Genomic DNA, 22,746 nt, shown 5'->3' with positions numbered 1-22,746 from the left:
TAAATCATTTCTAGAAATAGCATTAAGGTTGGGTTCGAAATTTCAAACCCGATCCATTCACATCCCCTGCCATCCCTAGACAGACATAGAAGAGGGCTTATTCAATCCAACTGCTCATTCAATAGGAGTGGAGTGGCCCCATTTTAATTTAACTATATAGAGAACCCTAGAAGGACCAAGAAGTCAACAAATAAACATCTCAACTCTTGACACGTGGCAAAGGGATAGAGGCCCATGCCCACTATAAAGGGCCACGCCTTTATCTTGTATTTCATGCACCACACTAAACACTACCTTACTTCCCCAAGGATGGCCCTCCTTATGCACTTACTAGTGCTGTTCGTCGGAGTGGTGGTTCTGGCCTCTCCCTCCTCCTCCTCCTCCTCCGATCATTTCTTTGAATATCTCGATCCTCTTCATCCTCTGATTGGAAAGAAGCCACCCCAACAGAGCATACCTCCTTCATACATGCCCATGCCGCCATCGCCATCGCCATCACCATCGCCATTAGTCAAGGTGAACGATCCTATCTACAGAACTCGTAATCCACCGCCGTCGCCATTAGTCAGGGTGAACGATCCTATCTACAGAACTCGTAGTCCACCGCCGCCGGCGACACCACCTATTTACAAACCTCCGAAGGTAGAGATGCTACCACCGCCGATGTATAGTCCACGTACTAACAAGTTTATCAATCTTGAACCGATGTACAAACAACGTACTCATGGACACTACTTTGGTCGCCCTCCAACCTCTGTCAAGCCCAAGTTTATGGGTTAGTTAAAGCCAGCAGGCTTATATTATATATATAATAAGAAGTGCTTCTACTGGTTTGTTTGTATGAGAATTGAGAAGACAAGAGAATTAATATATGTTTTCCGTGGATATATACGACTCTTTTCTTCAGAACTGCGGCCCTGATGGCTGATGAGACTTTTTAGGTATCAATAAGTAGATTCCAATTAATCTGGCAAATTATACATATATAGAAAGCCATGCATGCATCTCCTCATCATCAAATCGCAGTCAGCTTTCGCCACTTATTGTAGGTGGTGTTTGACAAAACTGAGTTCTGATATCAAAAAATTAGGAAACAGTTTTTATAAAGTTGATATCCGTAAACAATAAGTTTGCTTTCGTGCTTTCCGGAGCCTCTGTGATATTAAAAAGAAAAAAGAAGGAATTTGTGCGATGAGATGGTTTTAAAAAGATGCCCATGTTACATTGCATTTAGGTATCGTTTGGAAAGTCTTTTTACATAACGATCTTCCGGAAAATTTGACAGTCAAAAGATGGTGAACTTTTACATAACGATTTTGACAGTCTAAAGATCATTTGGTTGGAGATAGGCTTTTTTTGTGCGTCTCTGACAAGACCAAAAAATGTAAGAAGCTTCATTTCTAATTTCCCAAAATAAATTCAAATCGAGCTTCTTGCGTCTTTTTGGGACAGTCTTTCAACAAAAAGATCTTGCCCAACCAAACAAAAAAAAAAACCAAAAATCCAAAAAACAAGCTACTAAACTTCTAAAAAACCCACAGCCCATGTAGAAAGACATGCCAAACAGGGCCTCGGTTTCTTAATTGAATTAAAGGCCAGTTTAAAGAATCCCATAATTAATTTTCTTTTATAATTCTTTTATAAATTTTAAAATATAGTATAGATGAGCCATATGAAACATGTCTAAAAATGAAGCATGGACCAATGGACCATCTCTAACTCTAATTACTAAATTAGACATATTATTACCTTTTAATGTATGATTCAAATGTTAACAATGGGATTCAATACCTGAAAAATATCAGACCTATTTTAGCTAGCGAACATTTATAGATTAGATATAACAAAAAGAGTTTTTGTTGATGCTTTGAGTCACTGCATGAGACCCATACCCACCATAAAAGGCACAATAAAGATCTGCTACGTACAATCAAAGATGTGTTGGCATGATACACAACCCAATCAGGAATCAGCATATCAGCGGTCAATGACTTTACCATCCTTCATTTTTTCAACCGTTGGACCCCATTCAAAGATAAAAATGTATCATTTGAACATGGATGGATTATTGAAAGCTAGAATTATTATTAGGGTAAACTATAAAAATCTTCCCCGAAGATTCTGACAACCATAAAAATCTCTCATATAGTTTTATTTTAATAAAAACCTTCCCTTTATTTTTGAAAAAATCAACAAATATCTTCCTTTGGTCAATAACCATGATGGAAAACATTAAAGAAATGATCATTTTTTTTTAAATATCTATTTACCCTTTTACGAATTTATACATCTATTTTTGTATTTTACCCAAAAAATAAGGGGTTTTCTTTTCTTTTTCTTCTCTCCACTCCCTCCTTTTCTCTCTCTCTCTCTCTCTCTCTCTCTCTCTCTCTCTCTCTCTCTCTCTCTCTCTACTCTACATCTACGGTCTGCCTATGCCAAAAGAAGCAAAAGTCCATCAACATTCATCAGTGCTCGTCCTCTGTCAGATCCTACCGTCCGTTCTCTTGAAGCACCGAATCTGGGCCCCCTTCCTCCTCGCCCTTGCGCTGCACTCTCCCTATAGTGCTAGCACCACTGCTCGACCAACCTCCTCCAGTAGAGCCACTCCCTCCAAAAATCACTTCCCATGCTCTTTCCCTCTTCCTGCCATCTTTGCAACTGCTCCCACCTCTGCGTCGATCTCGGTACCATCTCATTACATCTCTGCCGCCAATCATTCTAGCTCCGCCACTATCTTCACCACCTCTACAATCGCTTCCACCTCTTCCGTCGATCCTTCTAGCTCCGCCACTGTCTCCACCACCTCTACAACTGCTCCCGCCTCTGTCGCCGATCCTTCTAGCTCTGCCACTGTCTCCACCACCTCTACAACCGCTCCCGTCTCTACCGCCGATCCTTCTAGCTCCGCCACTGTCTCCACCACCTCTGCAACTGCTCCCGCCTTTTCCGCCAATCCTTCTAGCTCTGCCACTGTCTCCACCACCTCTGCAACCGCTCCCGCCTCTACCACCGATCTCATTACCATCTCTGCCACTGATCCTTCTAGCTCGGCCACTGTCTCCACCACCTCTGCAACCGCTCCCGCCTTTGCCATCGATCCTTCTAGCTCTGCCACTGTCTCCACCACCTTTGTAACCACTCCCGCCTCCACGACCACATTGCCATTGCATTCTGTCAGGCATAATGCCAACAAAACTTTTGTTGTAGGCTTGGCACCTAATGGATCTTTCAAAAATCCTACCACCCCACTCATTACCAACGGCAGGCAGGTGGGGTCTCGGCTTCCATCAGTCGACGAATTTGGCACAAGAGAACGTTCAAGTAGGTGAAGAGCTGAAAGCTGAGCACTGTTAGAGCCAACACAAGAGAACGTTCAAGCAGAGAGCCAAAGGCTGCAGATCCTCCAAAGCTCTTCATCATCTCCATCTCTGAAAAAACAAAGAGATAAGAGATAAGAGAAATCCAGGAAGGCAGGGAACTATGGTTTGACGAGAAGGGTCTACAAGGGTTTTAAAGAGGAAGGGATGACCTTTTCTGCTACTTTTCCGTGAGAACCTACAGATTTCTTGAACGGATTATGGAGTGCACCACTATTCTGCCGCTAGGTGTCGTAAGGAAGAAGATGAATAGTGTTTGAGCTGAGACAGGGTTATTTTAGTAAAAATAGATGTACATTAATCCATAAAAGGGTAAAATAGGTATTTTGAAAAAATATCATCTCTTTAACGTTTTTTGTCTTGGTCATTGACGGAAGGGAGGTATTTATTGATTTTTTCAAAAATAAAAGGGAGGTTTTTGCTAAAATAAAACTATAGGGAAAGTTTTTATGATTGTCAGAAACTTCAAGGAAGATTTTTGTATTTTACCCTTATTATTATTATAGCCCTTGTAAAGAAATGAATGGATGGACAAAAAGACAGTGTAGGAAATGGAAAATAATAAGACAAACAAGGTCCATAGGCTTCTAGAGTAAAAGAGAGTGTGTTAAAGTTTATTTATTTATTTATTTTTTATAATAAGAGAGATGAAACTTTTTATGCATTATATTTATATATCAGTGCGTTTGATCTACATCTTGTTCAAATACAAACTCAATATAGATTTTTTTACCAAAAAAAAGAAAAAACTCAATTATAACGATCCATAATAAAGATATGCTGGCCATCATGCATGATCGATCTCCCTACTATATATGGTCTCACATCACATGAGTCTGATATCCGGGAATGTCGATGGTTACAGAACCCATGACATTAATCCTTTACATTCTGCGACGGGTGATGGGATCATATATAGTGCCCATAAACCATTTCTGGAGGAGGAGGAGGAGACTGGGTGGTTAATTGCCCAGCATGGCGGTGCTGATTATTGTGGCTCTTTTCTTCTGCAACAACAATATATATACAATTAATAGATGATCAAATATGCATCAATCTAATTAAGGTTGATTATCAAAATTAAATATATAATATATCTATATATATATATATATAAATTAAATGAATACAAGCAACCAACCATTAATTAGCAAATGATGAATTTGACATAATCACTCCTACTCACTGGAGTGGATAGATGATGCATGGACTGACTGGCCACCGTCACCATCGGTGCTCCAGCTTATGCCCGGCGGGCTGCTGCCACCTCCCATGGGACGAAAACAACTGAAATTAGAACGATGCAAAGTCTGAAAGCATCCTTCTGATAAACTATTTTCTTTTGCCACCCCTCACCCTTACTTATAGGCTATTGCTAGTTGGAGTCCATGTTAACCGTCCTTCACGTCGTCTGGACTTTCAATGGGTGTGGAAGAATATCAATTATGAAGCGACCGGGAGTCAACAAATACGATATATAGCTAAACACGACTTAAATTGAAAATTAGTAGTCACCAGTCAAGTCTCCCCAAGTTATATATATAGTTGGTTATGGTGGGTGGTGGTGTTAGAAAATTAATGAAACAACGACTCTTGAATGTCAAAACAGGTCAGTTGATTTGAGTACTATCGGGCATGCTTCCAGCTAATAATCAATGAAATAATAAGAAATATTGACGTTTCCTATAATTAAACTTAAAAAAATTGAAAATTGTAAGTGGATTTTACTGAATAAAATAAAAGCTATTTAATGTATACATTAATAAATATTGAACATAATATATTAACGGGTTCCACTTGAAATTTCTTCTTTTAAGAGAAAAATAAATAGTTGGGACTCACTTGAAATTCCTATTTTAAGAAAAAAAAAAATAATAAATAATAGGTGAGACCCACTCACAAGAATAAAATAAAAAATATATAATATATAAGTTAATAAGTATTTAAAAATATATAATATATAAGTGGGACCCACTTGAGATTATATGTGGGCCCCACTTAAGATTTCATCTTTAATAGGTGGCTCTCTCTCTAGAGTCCTTTTGAACAATAAATGAAAATTTTGCAAGTGCAGCAACGGGTCACAACCACCTCACATGTAATAGAACTGATTGTAGTTGTATTTCGAAAGAAGCCTAACTAGATTCCATGGGGTAAACATCGTATCGTTATCCCCATCACGAACCATAGACTCGGTATCTCAGATACGATCCTTGAGATATGGATGGCTAAACGGTGGCCCTATCTGATACGATCCATGAGCTTGGGGAGGGCTCAAGCTGGAGCGGCGGAGACAACAATGGTGGTGAAGGAGAGAGTATGGGAGGAGGAAGAAGGAGAAGTAATCTCAAGTGGGCTCATATTCCACCTATTTACTTTTCTCTTAAAAGAGGAAATTTGAAATGGGACTCAGTTATATATTATTTTCAATATTTATTAATTTATATATTAAATAATTTTTATTTTATTCAATGGGATCCACTTATAATTCTCAGTTTTTTTAATATAATAATGTTATTAATACTTACGTTTTGGGGCTAACAATGGCATTTTCAACTTAATCTGAGATTTAAATTGGCCCCTTGGATTATAAAAGTGCAAAAATAGTTTTTTTGGCAAAACTTGGGAATTGTCAGGACCGAAAATCCAGTTATAATAATTCATATTAGAACTAAATCTATTTAATAGATTTAAATTATAATAATCACGTTATTGTATATGCAGACAAATTATGAACAGAACAACTAAAAAATAAGTATCAAAGCTTTTTTCGAAATCGAATTGGTTCTTTGGTTTTTGTAAAATCTTGAACGAAAATTGAATTGAAATCAATCGGTTAACTAATTGATTATTTCTGTTTTGAATTTGATCAGTTCAATTCTTTGGTTTTTATATTTATAATATATTATAAATAAATACAATATATATATATGATATATTATATTATAAATAATATATACATACCGATTAGTTTGATTAATCGCTGATTTTCTTTTATTTAACCAAAACCGAACCAGTGGTTTTTTGAAAAAATACCAAACTGATCAATTTGCTTAATTAGATTTTTAGGCTTAGTTCGGTTTTTCGGTTGAAAACCCCTATCAAAAATAAAATGCCTTGAAAATTGAACCTTGGTCGGCAACAAGGAAAGCAACGGAGGATTTCGTTGAGCAATCGCACGCACATGACATGAGAATCCGCATATCGTGTTTGTTACTCATTTTGGTGCCTTAAAGCGAGATCACATCTCCACCCCACAAGGAGCCGCCCCACAATGCCCCACAGCACATTCCCGCCGTAGGAATATCTCCTGATGATGACATCATTAGAAGTAGTACTATCATTGGGAGATGTTCCCAATATACGGCGGGGATGAGCTGTGGGGCGGAGATGTAAACTCCCTTAAAGCATGCAGCAATTTGAAAATAATCTGATTATGGCAGCAAAAAAGAAGGGGTTTTTATAGTCCACGCACTTTGATCTTTTTGACCGGGACCAAAGCTTTTATTATTGAGTCGGATTAGTTCAAGTCTAATTAACATCATTGTCTTATTATCAAAAAGAAAAAAGTTAACATCATTGTTTAAATTTCAATCAAATTTAGGCCCCATTCGCTTTTTGGTAAGTTACTTACTCAGATAAATGTAATTATCTGGGTAAGTTTTTCTTGGAAAACACTTATCCAAGTAAGTGTGTTTATCTATGTTCTTTTATTTTTCAAGTAAAAAAGGAAATGACCATTTTAACCATTAAAATTCATTATTAAAAGGGGCATTTTTGTCCCATTCAAATGTTGGAGACTTTCCCCCAAGTGGGAAAGTTATTTATCCACCTAAGAGATAGGTATTACTTACTTGGGTAAGTGATACCTAGGAAAATAAACTTTCCCTAGTCCCCACATTAATCTGCAAAAAGAACATGGGATCCTTAATCAATGGGAACCAAAATCCATTGACCAGATTTCCTCCCTCTCAAAATCCAAAAAAAGAACGCCCTTAAAGAAATATCATATTTAAAAAAATATCCCATTTTTTTAATGCAAGAAATGCTTCATTTCTTTGCATTACCGTTACTGTCAAGAGTTGTATGTATATTTTAGCCCGAGAGATGCAAAGTTCATTTTGTTGGCGTACTTAGAAATCACAAGTGCTGGTTACGAAATCAGATTCAGTCAGTGCAGAATCTGTTCCAACAGCCATTATAGTCTTGCATTGGGAATATCTTCCTATGTTCATTTTAGGTGGCAGTGCAAGGCTGTAAAGGCTGTTCGAATGGGTCTTGCACTGACTGAAGCCAATCTTGCTGGTTACAGTTTAGAAAGACGAAAAAAAAAAAGATAATTATATTTTTTATACATTGGCTACAAAAGAGTATTAATGAATCTATCTTTAGAGCTGTAAAGTGGGCTGGGCCATGACAGGCATAACCTCCTAACTGTAACAAATGGGCCGTTTCAGACCCAACCCGGCCCAAACCCCTATATTGGGCTGGGAGTTTTGAGAACCATGGGCCAACACAGCACAATATGAAGAATCGGGCCAATATCGGCACGAACTGCTACAGTGTAACGACCCACAAAAGTTTGTGGGCTGTACCAACCTTACACCTATACGTATAGCTCAACCATCACCCAGATTATTCTCGGATGTTTTAGGTTGAATAGCTATTGCTTGTTATTATATTTAGTTTGTTCGGAATGAGAAATGTTTTAGGAACCACTAAATTATGCCCCAGAATCTTTTAAGTATTACTAACCAGCCATTACGAAATTCTAGACGGCCCCAATCTGATCTCTGTTGTACACCAGACTTTCGGCTAAAATTTGTGCTTCAAGTTAAACATACAATAGATTATTGTCTTTATTGATGCTTGGACAATTACTGATATTTATTCTCTTTTGGGGGTCATTATTTTATCAAGAAATCTATCATGTTTGAAAATTTATGGGGCTAGGATAGATAATTTTGATTCTATATCAAGCTGATCTCTTTGCTGTTTTGCAGGTTTTTGAATGGGTGCAGCAATGAAATCATAGGAGTGTGGTTGTGTTCTGATTCACAAAGGGTGGTGTGCGCACTTCAAGAGAAGTTACTGTTGTTGGCTTTTGATGAGACTAGGACTCTTGCTATTAAACTTAGCAATGTTTCATACTGTTATGTAAATAAAAAATATAATGTCAGCCCATGCTGTGGCCCAGTTGGCTATAAATATCACCCACAGAGAAGCGGGATCTGCTCCACGCAAATTGGTGCTTCATAGGCACATCCACGTGCATTAGGAACATCTCCCATGATAATAAAGTACGGGAGATGTTCTCAATGCTTGATAGGATGTGCGTGTGAGACACCTGTGAGGCGCCAGGTGTGAAGAGAAGATCCGGTCTCATCCACAGTACTCCTTTTGTTTTGATGATTATCCCACTGGGATACCGGTGGCTCAGGACTTTGTAGATATAATTGTTGTTTAATATAGAACTTTTATCCTTCAAAAAAAAAAAACCATCACCCCAGATTGGCTATGCATGTATGTTTTGTGTGTTTTGAATGAATATGCTGTATATAACAAATAGAATTAAATTAAATAATTTTTTTGCTGAATATACCAAGATGTCATGATTTGGCCTCTTATTCCGTTCAAAACTTTAGATATAGTATAAAAAGATAATTAAATAAATGACATAAATTTAAACCGACAGAATAATAAGAAACCTTTAATAATAATAATAATAATAATTTGTCCAAATATTTCACCAAAATTCAAAAAAAAAAAAAAACATATCGTTTCTTGACATAACCTCTCTCTCCCTCTCTTCTACATGTGTGTAACATTAAATGAACTCCAAGAAAAACTGAAGACACCTAAGAATGAAAATTTATATATATAGAATGTATCATCTAGCATTATATACAACAATAGAGGAGTTTAAGCAAACAAGGAGTTTATGCAACTCTTGGATATATCATATATCATGCAAAACATGATGAGACTCATGAAAATACCACTAAAAAAACAAAATTAGGCATCCATCTCACATTTCTTGAGGTACCAAAGACTTGCATAAACTTGTTGTTTACTTCCTGGTAACAATATCACTAAGTGCTTTTGAGTAGGCAGTCTGCAATAACCCTTGAAATCGAAATGCCAAAACCTAAAAGGGGCTGATTCTACGAGCCAACTGCAACATGCATTCAGGAACAAGGCGTCTACTTGGAGGTGCAGCTGCATCTTTAGCCAGGGTATCTGCATCACCCGCGTGAATAACAGCAATTATATTTTCGAGCAACTCGTCTTTCCCACCTCTCATAGGATCCTGCAGCAGCAAGTGAAAATTTAGCAAAATCTTGCCATGAACAGCCTTTGCAAAGAAAGAGTGACAGCCCCATGTATCAAGCATCTAACCGCATAGGGGCATCTACATACTATAGTGCAAATAAAGGTTTGCATCTATATCTAACTACTATCAGACATCAGGGGTAGGAGTGCTCATCAAAAACCAAAAAACTGAGATGATGAAACCAAACCAAACCGAAAAAATCCAGTTAACCGAATCAGTCGGTTCAGTGTTTTAGAAAAACTGAAGGTACTGGATCCGTTTCAATCAACCAATATGAAAAACCGATGGTTAATCAAACCGACTGGTGTGTATACATATTTTACATGCATATATATAATTAGAAAAAAAATACTTTTATATAAACTAACAAGCATAATATGTATGTATTTGAACATGTTTGTGCATGGTTAGTGTTGGGCAGTTGAAAAACATGTTAAAAATGAGCAAAAATGCATATGCTAAGATGGATGAGCGAAAAAACTAAAAAAGATAAGGTCAGAAATGAAGCCATTTGAAGAAACCTATGAATAGCTCAATTAGGTAACAAAATGAGGGAAAATAGAATAAGATGGTTTGGTCGCAAACATAAAGACCACTACAGCACCCATGAGAAAATGAGATCTGGCACAATTGTGATTAAGCTTATAATTTAACAATGGATATGGCATTAAACAGAACTGGTTGGCAAAACAGGATTCATGTAGCCAACCCCATATAGTTGGGATAAAGCTCAGATGATGATGATGATGATAGGTTCAGGCCAGGTTCAAGCTAAATTTAGCAAGGCCCAACTTTTCTGGCCCAGCCCCAGTCTGGAGACCAAAAACTCAAGCCCAACCCATGTAAAAACTCAGATTAGGGCGGACTGGGCTTACGCTGGCACTACCCAAGTTGTAGTCCTACCAAGCACACCAGGAAGAGACAAATCAAGAGAATCAATGAAATTGTTGTCAATTTGGCTATCCAATTGGAATCTCATAACTGCCCCTTGTACGTTATAGCCAGGAAAGCTGGATGAGAATTAAGACACGTCAATCTTAACGTGTAGGGAGGGGAATGAAACAAGCAAGTTATGGTAATGTTGCAAGATTTATGATGTTAAGACCATGAAATTTCTGAGTTCTGACAGTCATAGTAGGCATGACCATGGGTTCATTCAGACTAACTCAAGTTATTGAAGAGCAAAAAAGAATATGCTTGAACATACAAAAGAACAAGTAAATATATTACTGAAAAAAAAAAAAAACTGAAAGCAGGTAGATTTCAAGCAATTCCAGACTCCTAAACATGATCAAGTGATGGAAAATATTTTTTTACAACTGCAGTTCCAAAGATTCATCTCGTCCTCCCATACCATTATCCCTATCTTCATATAGCATCTATTTTCCCTATTACAATATTAAGGTCATCACAAGAGATCAGAGTGCTATAATAACATTTCCTAACTGAAAGTGCAATGGAGAAAGACAGGATAAAAATTGAAATTGATCTTAACCTGAAGAAACAAATCTGTGTGTGTTTTTCCTTCATACAAAATTAGTTCAGCTTGACCTCCAACTATCTGAAGAGTCTCCACAAAGGTTTTGCTGCATAAAGAAAAATGTGATTATCTGGAAATCACTGTGAATCCATTATATATCATGTACAAAAGGCAAACATTACAATGAAAATACTAAACGAAGTAAAAAAAAAAAAAAAAAAAAAAGATGACAATCAACTACCCCTCAAAACAGTCAACCAACACATGGGTTTTTGCCACTCCACTCTATAATAGGCCACATCCTTTGCCTTTTTTTTTTTGATAAAATGAAGTAATTTGATTAGAAAGTGGATGAAATCAGGTACAAGAGTCTCAAGGAGAAAAGTGAGCTGTGACCTCCCCACACAATCAAAACCAAAAACAGATTACAGCTGTGCCCAATACAAGTGTTCCCTGCTTGACCAAACTATCTTTTGTCAAATTGTGAGACCCCAACTCATTTTGTCCCTTCAATTGATTAAATGATCATTTATGCAAAGCAATGCTGTTAATTATTCTTATAAGGCATAGTCATCAAAGATAAATAAGTTACAAGTAAAAGGCTTTTCAGTAGCAACAAGATTTCTTTTTTTTTCCCTTTTTAGTGGGGGATACCTTACGAGAAACTGCAGGCAGGAATACAACTTTCTAACTGGCATAAGTAGCTATATTTGCAATTAACACAAAATTCAAGAAGTTCATTAAGGAGATTCAAACCTGAAATTCGATGGTATGGAATAATCTGCAGTTCCATGGAAAAGAATAACACGAGGAAGGAGAGAAACTGCAGTTTTAAGATTTGGGTCCTGCACCATTACTTCAGGAGAAACTCGCCGCAGGTATTGCTCCCCTTCCATTATGCTGTAATGACATTTCAAAACCATTATTTCCATGAGATTAAGGCATGACAAGTATTAACATACAAGAAACCACAAATTTCAATTAAAAAAATGGAATGGTGGGTACCTGAGAAAGATGGAACGGTATAGGCCTCGTCTATGGAAGTGATCAATGAGATCAAACAAGTTGTAGCTGTTAAAAACGAGGAAGAAAGAAACTATTAAATACACATAAGCAAATGATGACCAAAGAAAGGATAGCAACAGCACAAAATTATTGACAAGATTCACAAAATTCAGCATGAATTGTACAGCAGAAAAAGAAATGAAGTTACAAGGATAACATAGTATTCTTCAGTTTATCCAGGTTTATGCACTGCAGTAACATTTTCTAATAACTAGACCATGCTTCCTCAATTAAAAGTGGACAAGTTATATGCTTTTACTTTACCAGAATCAATAGAGATAGTGCAGCTCAAAAAGTAATATTACTTCAAAGCATCATTATTTGGACTGCAGTAGTATAATTGTCAATAAAACCACAAAATCATAACCAAAGGACAGACCCAGAGCTGTCAGACTCAGACCAGACCAGATAGTTGATCTGGTCACCCAGTGGCCTTGCTAACTCCCAGTTATTTGATGGTTTTCTCATCTAAATGGTCCAACTAGCCAGTTAACCAGTAAAACCATGAGCCAGTGAGCTTTCTAGTTTTCTGTCTCATCCAAGTCTAACAACATTGGAACAGACCATTGTCAAATGATCTACCCTGCAAACTAGAATCAAGTTACAACCTGAAAGACAAATACTTGTAAATGAGCATTTAGGCAAGGAAGGAAAAATTTTGGAAGTCCTTCAGTCCATTGTGTGCCATATACTGGTGCACATGCAGATGGGGCACAATCTACATTCCAATGTATCCTAGTTGGGAAATTGCAAATCAACCCTCTTGAACAGGCACGATCGCATCCAATGTTTGTCCAAACAATTCAAGAAAGGAGCAATAGCCTTATACTTCATGGATTCTAAGTACAAGGTAAAGTGTGCAGATGCAAGTTTAGGAATCAGAACTGTCTAAACTCAAAAATCTCGGGATACAAAGACTCAGATGGGATTGATCTTCCAATTGGTATGAATATTCGGGAACATTATCTATTGGACAATAAACATTTAATTCTTCAATAATCTAAATGTTATGCTTACCATTTAGATGCATTGAGTTACTGATATCTAGGAAAAAATATGAACAACAAAGAAATGCAAAAAAAAAAAAACTTGTCTAAAATGTTAATTAAAATTCCTCAACATAATAACATATTGAAAATCCACATTTCATTAATTGTCAAGGGGCATTTATTGGGTATTGCATATAATTTAAATTTCAACTGTTAATGGAAACCATTTCTTTATTAGCAAGTTAATAATTTCTGTTCGGGGCATGCCCAATTAAGTAGAATCCATCAAAACTTAGATTTAGAAAACAGATACCAACTTGTTGAGTCAGAACTATCCCTTACGCATACCCATTTTGTGTCTTCTCCAACAAAAAAATTGTTTAAAGTGATAGGGCCATATAACAGATTTAAGTACGAGAATGCCAAATTCAGGTGTCATTGGTCACATGCAATGATAAACGAGGCAAATGGATCAAAAGAAAGTTGACAAGGTTGCACAGCAGACAGACACAGAGAGAGAGAGAGAGAAAGAGAAGAAAAAGTCAAGAGATTAATGGAAAGAACATTAACAACTAGATACATGCAGGCACAGACACACACACAGAGAAAGAGAGAGGGGAGTCAAAAGATCAACATCAAGAAACCCCCCTTATTCACTAGCACAGACATTACTCAGTGCTAGTGAACGGGACAGTGGTAGATTTCTTTCTAGCCAGTAGGGGTATAAGACAAGGAGACCCCCTTTCTCCTTTCTTGTTCATTCTAATTGCGGAGGTTTTGGGGAAACTGATTCATAGAGCAGATTCTAGGGGGCTCATTAGAGGCTGGAGAGTCGGGAGGATGGAAACCCCCTTACTCACTTACAGTTTGCTGACGACACGATTCTGTTTTGTGAAGGCGGTAATGCGAGTTTTATTAGGAATTTGAAGTCAGTGATACAATTGTTTGAGAAAATGTCCAACTTGAAGGTTAACCTTGGGAAAAGCTGTGTTGTGGGGGTGAATTTGGAGGAGGGAGAGATCAGGGAGAGTGCTGAAATGCTGAGGTGTGAAGTCTCGGGGTGGCCTTTGAACTACTAAGGGTTGCCTTTAGGTGATAATCCCATGAGAGAGCTTTTGGAACCCAGTGGTGGAAAGGTTTGAAAAAAGACTAGTTTCATGGAAAAAGAACTACCTCTCTCTTGGTGAGAGAATTACACTTATTAAGGCCACGCTTGCTAATTTACCTATCTTTTTCCTGTCGTGTTTAAAATCCCAGTGAAGGTTGTTAATAGATTGGAGAAGATAATGAGAGATTTCCTGTGGGAACCGAGAGAGGAAAAAAGAGATCATAGAGTTAGCTGGGAGATAGTTTGTAGGAGTAAGACCTGTGGTGGTGTGGGACTTGGGAATATTAGGAGAAGGAATATGACTCTGTTGGGAAAGTGGTTGTGGAAATTCCCTTTGGAGAAGGAGAAGCTATGGGCTAGAATAGTGGCAAGTATACATGGGCTGGAGCATAATGGATGGGACGCTGGAATCAGAGCTAGGACCACAAGCAATTCTCCTTGGAAAGCCATTCATGACCTGTTACCAGTTTTCTCCCCTAATATCAGGTATGATTTGAATTTCGGTAACTCTATAAATTTTTGGGAACAAACCTGGGTGGGGAGTGCCCCTCTAAAGGATCAGTTTCCGTCTTTGTATGCTCTTTCTGATTTGAAAAATGAGCCAATCTCGTCTTTCACCACCCCGTCCTCTTCCACTTTTGGGATTGGGTGGAACTTGGGTCTAAGAAGGGATTTGAGGGACTCAGACTTTGACAATATTTTGAGCCTTTTAGCACTTCTTGATAACGTTGTCTTAGACCCCACTAGGGCGGATTCTAGAATTTGGACACCTACCCCCAACGGCATCTTTTCTTGTGCTTCTTTCTTCAAAGTCTTAAGTCAGTCCACCAGTCCTACCTTCCCCCCTTTTCCTGTTGATGAGGTTTGGTGCAGAGCAATACCTCCTAGGGTTGGTAGTTTTTGTTGGGAAGCTTATCTAGAAAGAATCAACACTGGTGATCTACTCCAAAAGAAGAGACCCAATACTTGTTTGTCACCCCAATGGTGTGTTCTTTGTAAAGCGGATGGGGAGACTGGTTTTCACCTACTGGTGTCTTGCCATTTTGCGAGGTCAATTTGGGAATGAGCTTTGTCCCTATTTGGATGTGGCTGGAATCCCCCATCAGACTTGCAGGGCCTTTTTTCCCCTTCTTTTTTCAGGTGGCGGATAAAAAGGGGAAGGACAATGTGGAGAGGACTAAGGACTGCAGTATGTTGGACACTTTGGGAAGAAAGAAACTCCAGGATATTCTCAAGAGCTCAGAGATGAGCAACAGATCTGAGGGCTTTCATTCATATTAGGGCGGTACAGTGGCTGAAATCTTTGGAGCTTTTCATAGATTACACTGTGGATGACATGTTGAGGAAGTGGGGTGAAATTGCAAGTTGCACATAGCCCAAGTCAGTTATGAGTGTGGCTTGGACCCCTCCACCTGGTGGATTCGTGAAACTAAACTTTGATGGGTGTAGCAGGGGAAATCCGGGACAATAGAGGATTGTGGGTGTTTTTAGGGATGAAAATGGGGTCATTTCTGCCATGTTCTCAGGCCCAATTGGAGTGGGTGACTCCCTTAGAGCTGAGATCTTTGCAGTTATGGAAGGAGTCCAAAAAGCTAAGGAGTTGAACATCAGGAAACTCTTAATTGAAGGGGTTATAAAGGTGATGATAGGGTGGCTGATTAAAGATCACAATGGCTTATGGAAGTACAATAATGAGAGGAGGAAATTCAAGTGGCTGGTGCGGGAGATGGAAGTTAAGATATGTTGGGTTAAAAGATTGGCTAACTCCCTAGCTGACGGTTTAGCTAAACAAGGGGCAGAAAGGGACTCACTGTTTTGGGCTAAGCTGTAACTATAGTGTGTTTTCTTTCTTTCTTTTTTTCCTTTTCTTGAGGTTCTTTGTTGCTCTTGGAAGATAAGCGTGTTTGTCTTCCTATTGTAAATATTCTATTGATGAGTTAATGAAAGTGTTATTGATCAAAAAAAAAGAACATCAGGAATATCAAAACTATTTACCCTCCAGACAAACCAAAATAAGCTTTTATTTGGGAAACACTCCAGGAAATTCTCTCTCCTCCAGCTTCTTTAATTGCTTGTTCCAATAGAGCACAGGCAGCAATGTGTGCACCAGCTGATTGCCCCATTAGATAAATCCTACAAGAAGAAACATGAACAACAATGTCATATCCAGTGAAAATAAACTGACATGATAAAGAATGAGAAAATTTTTACCTATCAGGGTCACCTCCATATTCAGCAATATTGTTGCATATAAATGAGATCCCTTGAGAAGTATCTTTCACCATGTCACTAATAGTCCCCTGAGGAAAATTCCTAGGCACAAGTATAATGCATGAGAGGTGTGCATATGCCATAATATGGGTAGGTTACTTTTATGCATATGTCTCATTAAGTAACCTTACAAAGTTATTTGCATGGATGCAGAAAATGACAAGGGACAAATACATGCACCAACCACCAAAGAAAATGCAGTGGACGATACATATCCCCATCACTTTTTAATTTCAATGTGTTCATTGAATATGTTAAGAGGTTCTTATACATGGATGCTAACATTTCATGTTGGCTGCATTTGATAGCATGTATAACAAAGGAAAACAAATGATTCCCTTGGAAAATAATCTTCAATAGGAAACAAATCATTTTCCTAAGTCTTCTCATGTTTAGATGAGAAACATACGAGCGTACAAAAAGGTACATATGTACAACATTCCTTTTAGAGAGATGGAAACTGCTACCTCTGCTCTTTTTCAGTTATAATTGCACCCAAAACATTTGTTCTCTCCCCACCCCTTGCTTCTGCATGCTGTTAGCAACCCTCTTTACCCAGCTAATTCTCACTTCAATGTCTTGAGTCAGCCACTTGAATTTTTTAATTCATTACTATATTGCCATAATGCAGCCTCTCTAAGCTGCAGACATCCTGTTACCAACCTTGAATCACCCTCAATGACTATCTTCTTAAAATTCATATTCCTTGCACATTGCACACCTTCCATAACAGCCATAATGAAGATATTAACGTTAATTTAATAAAAAGTATAATTTGCATGTTCTTTTTGACAAGAAGCAGTGGCCCTTATGAACGAAAGGCCCCAGATGCTCCCCATCTACATTCTGGAGTAAAAAGCCATGTTGAGAATGGAGATTGCAGCTAGTTGGCCACACCATCCACAAACTGATCATTTTGAGATACATTAAACAATATAGGATACATTATAAAATATGGCCAGGAGATGGCAGAATAAAGACTAGGATGGAAAACTGTTAATACTTTTGGTGTTTTGGGATAATGGCACACTTACAGAGAAAACCAACTCAGACAGATTTTTTTCATGCTCTCCATTATATTTCTATAGATGGTATTTTTATTAGCTTCAGTTTCACTTGGACCTTTGCTACTATATGGGCCAATAAGCCGTCTTTCCAATTTAGATGCTTCATCCAAAACAGGGTAACATGCATTTCAACTAATAGCTTCAATTAGGATATATTACCTGTAATCTATACATGCCACTATAATGTCTCTTTCTGCTAACTGCTTTCCTAAAAGAGAGCCCCATGCTTTGTACCTGCATCAATAAAAACAGTGCAACAACTTAATGATGGAAAACGAACAACTTGAGATGATGCAAAATAATGTTACAGGACCAGCAAAGACAGAGACATATACGAATTCATTTTTGTCTCACAACAATCAAGTTTTCTCTATTAACTCTTTCAAATTAATACAAACCCCCTTGAAAATTTGTTCACTCCAAACAAATCCGCCCAGTCATGGCCCCTCTCTCTTTCTCTCCCTCTCCCCTCCAACCATGATCTTTAGTAGCACCTCAATCTCAAGTCATCAGTCAACAACATCCTTCCATGCTTCCCTCAACTCCTTTTTTTTCCTACTAAACCCTAAGGCACTACCTGAAGATGATGTTTTTTCCTCATTTTCGAATCATCTATCACAGATGCATCTGTCAGCTCAATTTTAGCTATCAGAACCATCGAAAGGCCTTACTCCCTATTGGTCTATTGCTCCACATGTAGTAAATGGGAAATATGGCTTCTTAGTTTCTAAATTATACATAAGAATGTTTACAAATTTGGGAACATGAATGTTTCTCTCCTACCTGATATGGAATTTATACTACCCGATACAGCATTTATGTACTTCATGTCTGATGTTATATTTTTACACTTCCATCTTATGATTGAGCTAAAATTTCAAAAGAAAAGAAAAAATATATATATAAAGAAAGCTCTTTTGCATGAAATAAATCTTCAAATTACGTAATGCTTTCAACCATGCTACTAAAGCTTTTAAATATTTAAAATGAAAATAAGCTTCGAAAGAAAGAAGTAAACATAAATTAAAAGTCTAAACGACTAGTATATCCTTCCAAGTAATTATACTTTTCACTTATGTCCTATCTTCTTGTAAAAAGTCAATCAATCAATTACAAAGTACATATAATTGCTTATGTATATTTATAGACATGTTAGCACAAGCTTAAGTGATGCTCCAAAACTTTGGAGTTTTCAACTTTAGCACTGTAATGACTCAATTCTACTTTACACTGGAACTCCATCCCATTGTTTTGTTTTTAAGTTCTAAATACTACCTTCATAATCATTAATCCAACCACCACCATCACCACCACCACCCAGAAAAAAAAAAAAAAAAAGAATCTATATGCTTAAAACAATCACTAGTTAATTGCTCACCCAATAATCCAGGCTCCACCTGTAACAAATGCTACAACTGGCTTTGGCCGATTTGTATTTTTGGGTAAATATAGATCAAGCCTGCCAAAAGAACAACCCCATAAGCTATACACTACAGCACTCTAAGAAACAAAAAGACATGCAAGTAATTGCATCTGATGAATGTCAACAAATGGCTACAGAGAAAGGAAACTATACCTATTTCTTGGTTGATCTCCATAAACTATACTCCTGCGAACCTGACTTGAGAAGAAATAGTAATATCCAACTGTGAATGTCTAAGCAGGTTAGTTATGCCACAAAAAGTAAAAAAAGAAAAAAAGAAAGGCAATAATTATGGCCTATACAAGATCTAATATTCATCAGAGAAATAAATGTAATGATCAGTCATAAATATTAGAAAAGTTGGTGTGAGCAATCACTAATGCATCAAAAACATTTTGGGCAATTGAGCCTCCCAAAAACACACCTTGAATAAAACCCGGCATAAGCAGCATAGCATAACAACTAAGGGCAAGAAATCTTGTGATCCACCTGTAGCCTACCCTGAATAAAAACAAATGATCAGAAAATCTATCAAACAACAATTACAAATCACAGATCTGAAATATCAGTTATGGGAACTACTTATCTAATGTCAACAAAAAAGAATAGTATACTTCATGATTTAATTGTTTTAAGAAATTCAACTACAGAAGTCAATCTGTTATCCTGCTTTGGATACAGCTTAGGGACAGCCCTAGCCAATTTAGCTGCCATAATCATATGATAATCTTACTTGAATACTAATAAAAACCATAAAAAAAAAAATTGTCTTTTGTACTATCAATATGACAAACATGACTATATCATTATGTGTTAAATTCGTTCCTTCTCTAAAGAATAAGCATCTCCAAAAGCAATGCAAGTGGGAACTTCTGCAGTTAACACAAGTACTTGTTCTTGTATCTTTTTCCTTGGAAATTGTAGCTTCCTAGGTAAATAACTAAATGATACATTGAGGCCAGGCAGATTTAGTGGTGGTCCCATATGATGAGCAGATAAAAGCATAAAAGGCTAACACAAGGTTTTTGATAGTATTAAGAAACTCCTATCAATCAACAAGACAAAGTTAAGTCACAGGAACTGAGACTTTTGTTCAATCATCAAATACAAATTATAAATCTTCCTTCCTAGGGCCATAAGTCCCAAGTCACTTGTCAGAGAACATGAAAAAGAAACAGATTGCAACAGGAGCTGCAGGTTGGCATTTTTTTTTTTTTTGTGGATCAGCAACACAACCACAGAGTCCAAAGAAAACTCAGGTGAAGGTGATTGAGGAGAAACACCAATTGAGATCCCACTGACCCCCTTCAATTGTTTTTAGGATATCCCTGTAATATTCTTCATGACCTTAGCAACCAAGCATCATATTTCTTGGACAGTCGTACATGGGCATTGGGTTCGTGGCAGAAAAAATGAGCTAAGTGGATCACCAGATTTTCTTACATTAGGAGTCAATACTTCCCAAATAGATATTACCCACACATATATCTCAGAAACGTCTGCCATGAACAACTTGCTAAAAGATGAGGAGGAAGTCGTGTTAACCAACGATTAACAATCTTCCACAGGCAAGTGGCACATCAACAGCCATCATAAAAGTCACCAGTTCTCAGCACATACGAGCTGCCCAATGACCATTTTTTGTTTTAAAATATCAAGTACTCTCTTTCCCCAGACCTATGTAAGCCTTGCATAAGGTTAGGTCAAGACAACTAAAAAATTCCTATTAGGTTGTCACTGGAACCCCATGGGTTCAAATAATTTGTACCGGAGCTGAGCCATGCCAGCCACTGTGATCAACACCGACATATACAGGCATAAGTTTACTGTAGAAGAACTTAGGAAGGGAGACTCTATAGCCGCAAGCATTTCCACCACGGAACTTCCAACATTGTTTCGATAAGTTGTCTTCTAGAGCCCTTTGAATCTAGTAGCAAAAAGAAAATGCAAATAAAATTGCAAGTGCCTCAAATTGCAAACCAGAAGATATTTGTTGCATTAATATTACAATAAAATCAGTTTGTCGTACACAAATTTCTCCATCAAACTCCAGACTGTTGTACCCACGTATTTCATCAATGCTGTCAAGTCTAAACACTCGATGCAAGTTTTCTAAAACTGAGAATCCTTGAATCGTTGAATCAACAGGAAGGTGTAAAACAGTTATCTAGATTCAAGCCAAGTGGAAGAAGTATAATCACAAGCCCATTTATAATTTTGATTTGCCTACTCTAATTGTAAATCAATTGCCTGTTCACTCTCCTTCAATGAGAACCATTTCTCCAATCAATCAAAACCATTAAAGCAGAGCATTTGGCAACATACCATATGCCAATCCAAACATAAATTCTATCAGATCGAGGAATCGAACCACCGATATTGGAGGTTAGCATTCAAAGAAAAAAGCCAACAGAGAAAGAAGAAAGAACAAGAGAGCGAAAGAAAACAGAGGAACAGGGGAAGGAAGGCGGTAGTACCCCAGATAACGCAAGAGAATGAAAGTAAGGCGAGTAAGCAAAAATGTCTCGGAAGCGGCGTGGGTGACGTCGTCTCTAAAAGAGTGTTGTCGCCTGGTTGTTGAAAGAGAAGGAAGAGAAGTGTCGCTTCCAACTCTCCGCCTCCTTTGCTGCTGTTGGTGTAGTTGGTTAACGGTGCCGTTAGTTGTATAACTAGAATTCCGAAAAAGAAAGGGTCTCTTTTCAACATTCTTCTCATCTTCAAATGACGAAGAAGAGAGGAAGGAAAGACGTCTTTGATCTTCCTCCCCTCTTAACACCATGGTTGCCGTCGTGGCCGTCGCCGCGGGCATCGTTACAGAAACTAACGAAGAAGAGGAAGAGGAGGAGGAAGAAGAAGATATAGGAAGGATCTGAGGTTGCATATGGAGATGGATGAAATAGGCGCGGATATGGGTTAGAGGAGTACGCAGAGATCGATGCGAGCATGAATGAGCTGTCCTGTTGTTTTTTTTCTTTTTTTGAGTAGGAGAGCTGTTCTGTTGATTGATGAAAAAGTGAAAAAAAACCAGCGAGAATTCTCTGGCTTCTTTTTGTATTACTATGTGGTGTTGCTTGCTGATTTGCTTTGCTTTGCTTTGCTTGTTTTTATTTTATTTTCATTTTGGGAGGTTTGTTTTGCCTGTTAATTATTTTATTTTCTTTTTTCCTATTTTTTCCTTGTTTTGTGGGTCTTATTATTATACAAAAGGAGCACGTCTCTTCTCATCATTTTCGTGCACTTGATGGCTATGTTAAGTGCTGTTTAACCAATAACAAGGTTTAACATAAGTACAAAACTTATCATCAATTTTTCTCTCGATTCGCGTAGATGAATGACGTGGGACGTTATTATTGGTTCAACGGTTAGCAATTGCAGCGATGGATTGCAGGGTCTTGTAATTATGCCAAAGCGATTTATGAGAGAGAAAATATATCTAAAAAAGGGAATTTTATGTGACAGAGAAAGTAAAAGAATGATTTGATTGGATTTGGAAGTGGGACATGAAGGTGACCTATCGGCTAGTGGTGCAGCGCCACACAGAATCATGGATCGGTGGTTTCAGGCTTTCAGCTTTTCCTTTTTATTATGTTCTGGTCCATTCGCTAAAATTGGGGATCTGCTCCATACAC

General features: G+C 37.7%; 2 protein-coding genes across 3 annotated transcripts; both read right to left on the bottom strand.

Moving 5' to 3' along the window:
• Window positions 1-2,215: 2,215 nt before the first annotated feature.
• Window positions 2,216-4,693, bottom strand: LOC148792091 (uncharacterized). The gene is made up of 2 exons (XM_088886579.1): window positions 4,567-4,693; window positions 2,216-4,387 (listed from the first exon to the last, which is right to left on the bottom strand). The coding sequence occupies exon 2, from the start codon at window positions 3,183-3,185 to the stop codon at window positions 2,493-2,495; it is 693 nt and encodes a 230-aa protein (XP_088742705.1). The 5' UTR covers window positions 3,186-4,387; window positions 4,567-4,693; the 3' UTR covers window positions 2,216-2,492.
• A 4,536-nt stretch (window positions 4,694-9,229) lies between these two features.
• Window positions 9,230-22,135, bottom strand: LOC104603088 (putative isoprenylcysteine alpha-carbonyl methylesterase ICMEL2). 2 transcript variants are annotated; one of them, XM_010267034.3, is made up of 11 exons: window positions 21,595-22,135; window positions 19,542-19,618; window positions 19,271-19,340; window positions 19,073-19,153; window positions 17,854-17,928; window positions 16,568-16,669; window positions 16,352-16,489; window positions 12,200-12,265; window positions 11,951-12,094; window positions 11,210-11,300; window positions 9,230-9,690 (listed from the first exon to the last, which is right to left on the bottom strand). In XM_010267034.3, the coding sequence occupies exons 1-11, from the start codon at window positions 21,996-21,998 to the stop codon at window positions 9,529-9,531; spliced, it is 1,410 nt and encodes a 469-aa protein (XP_010265336.1). In that variant the 5' UTR covers window positions 21,999-22,135; the 3' UTR covers window positions 9,230-9,528. The 2 variants fall into 2 exon arrangements, with proteins under 2 accessions (XP_010265336.1, XP_010265337.1); XM_010267035.3 differs by having other exon boundaries at window positions 19,542-19,613; window positions 21,595-22,060.
• Between the last annotated feature and the right edge of the window lie 611 nt (window positions 22,136-22,746).

Source organism: Nelumbo nucifera, chromosome 4, assembly GCF_055504915.1.
Source record: "Nelumbo nucifera cultivar China Antique chromosome 4, China Antique-T2T, whole genome shotgun sequence".
Taxonomy (NCBI): Eukaryota; Viridiplantae; Streptophyta; class Magnoliopsida; order Proteales; family Nelumbonaceae; genus Nelumbo; species Nelumbo nucifera.
This window is presented reverse-complemented; position numbering and strand designations above follow the sequence as displayed.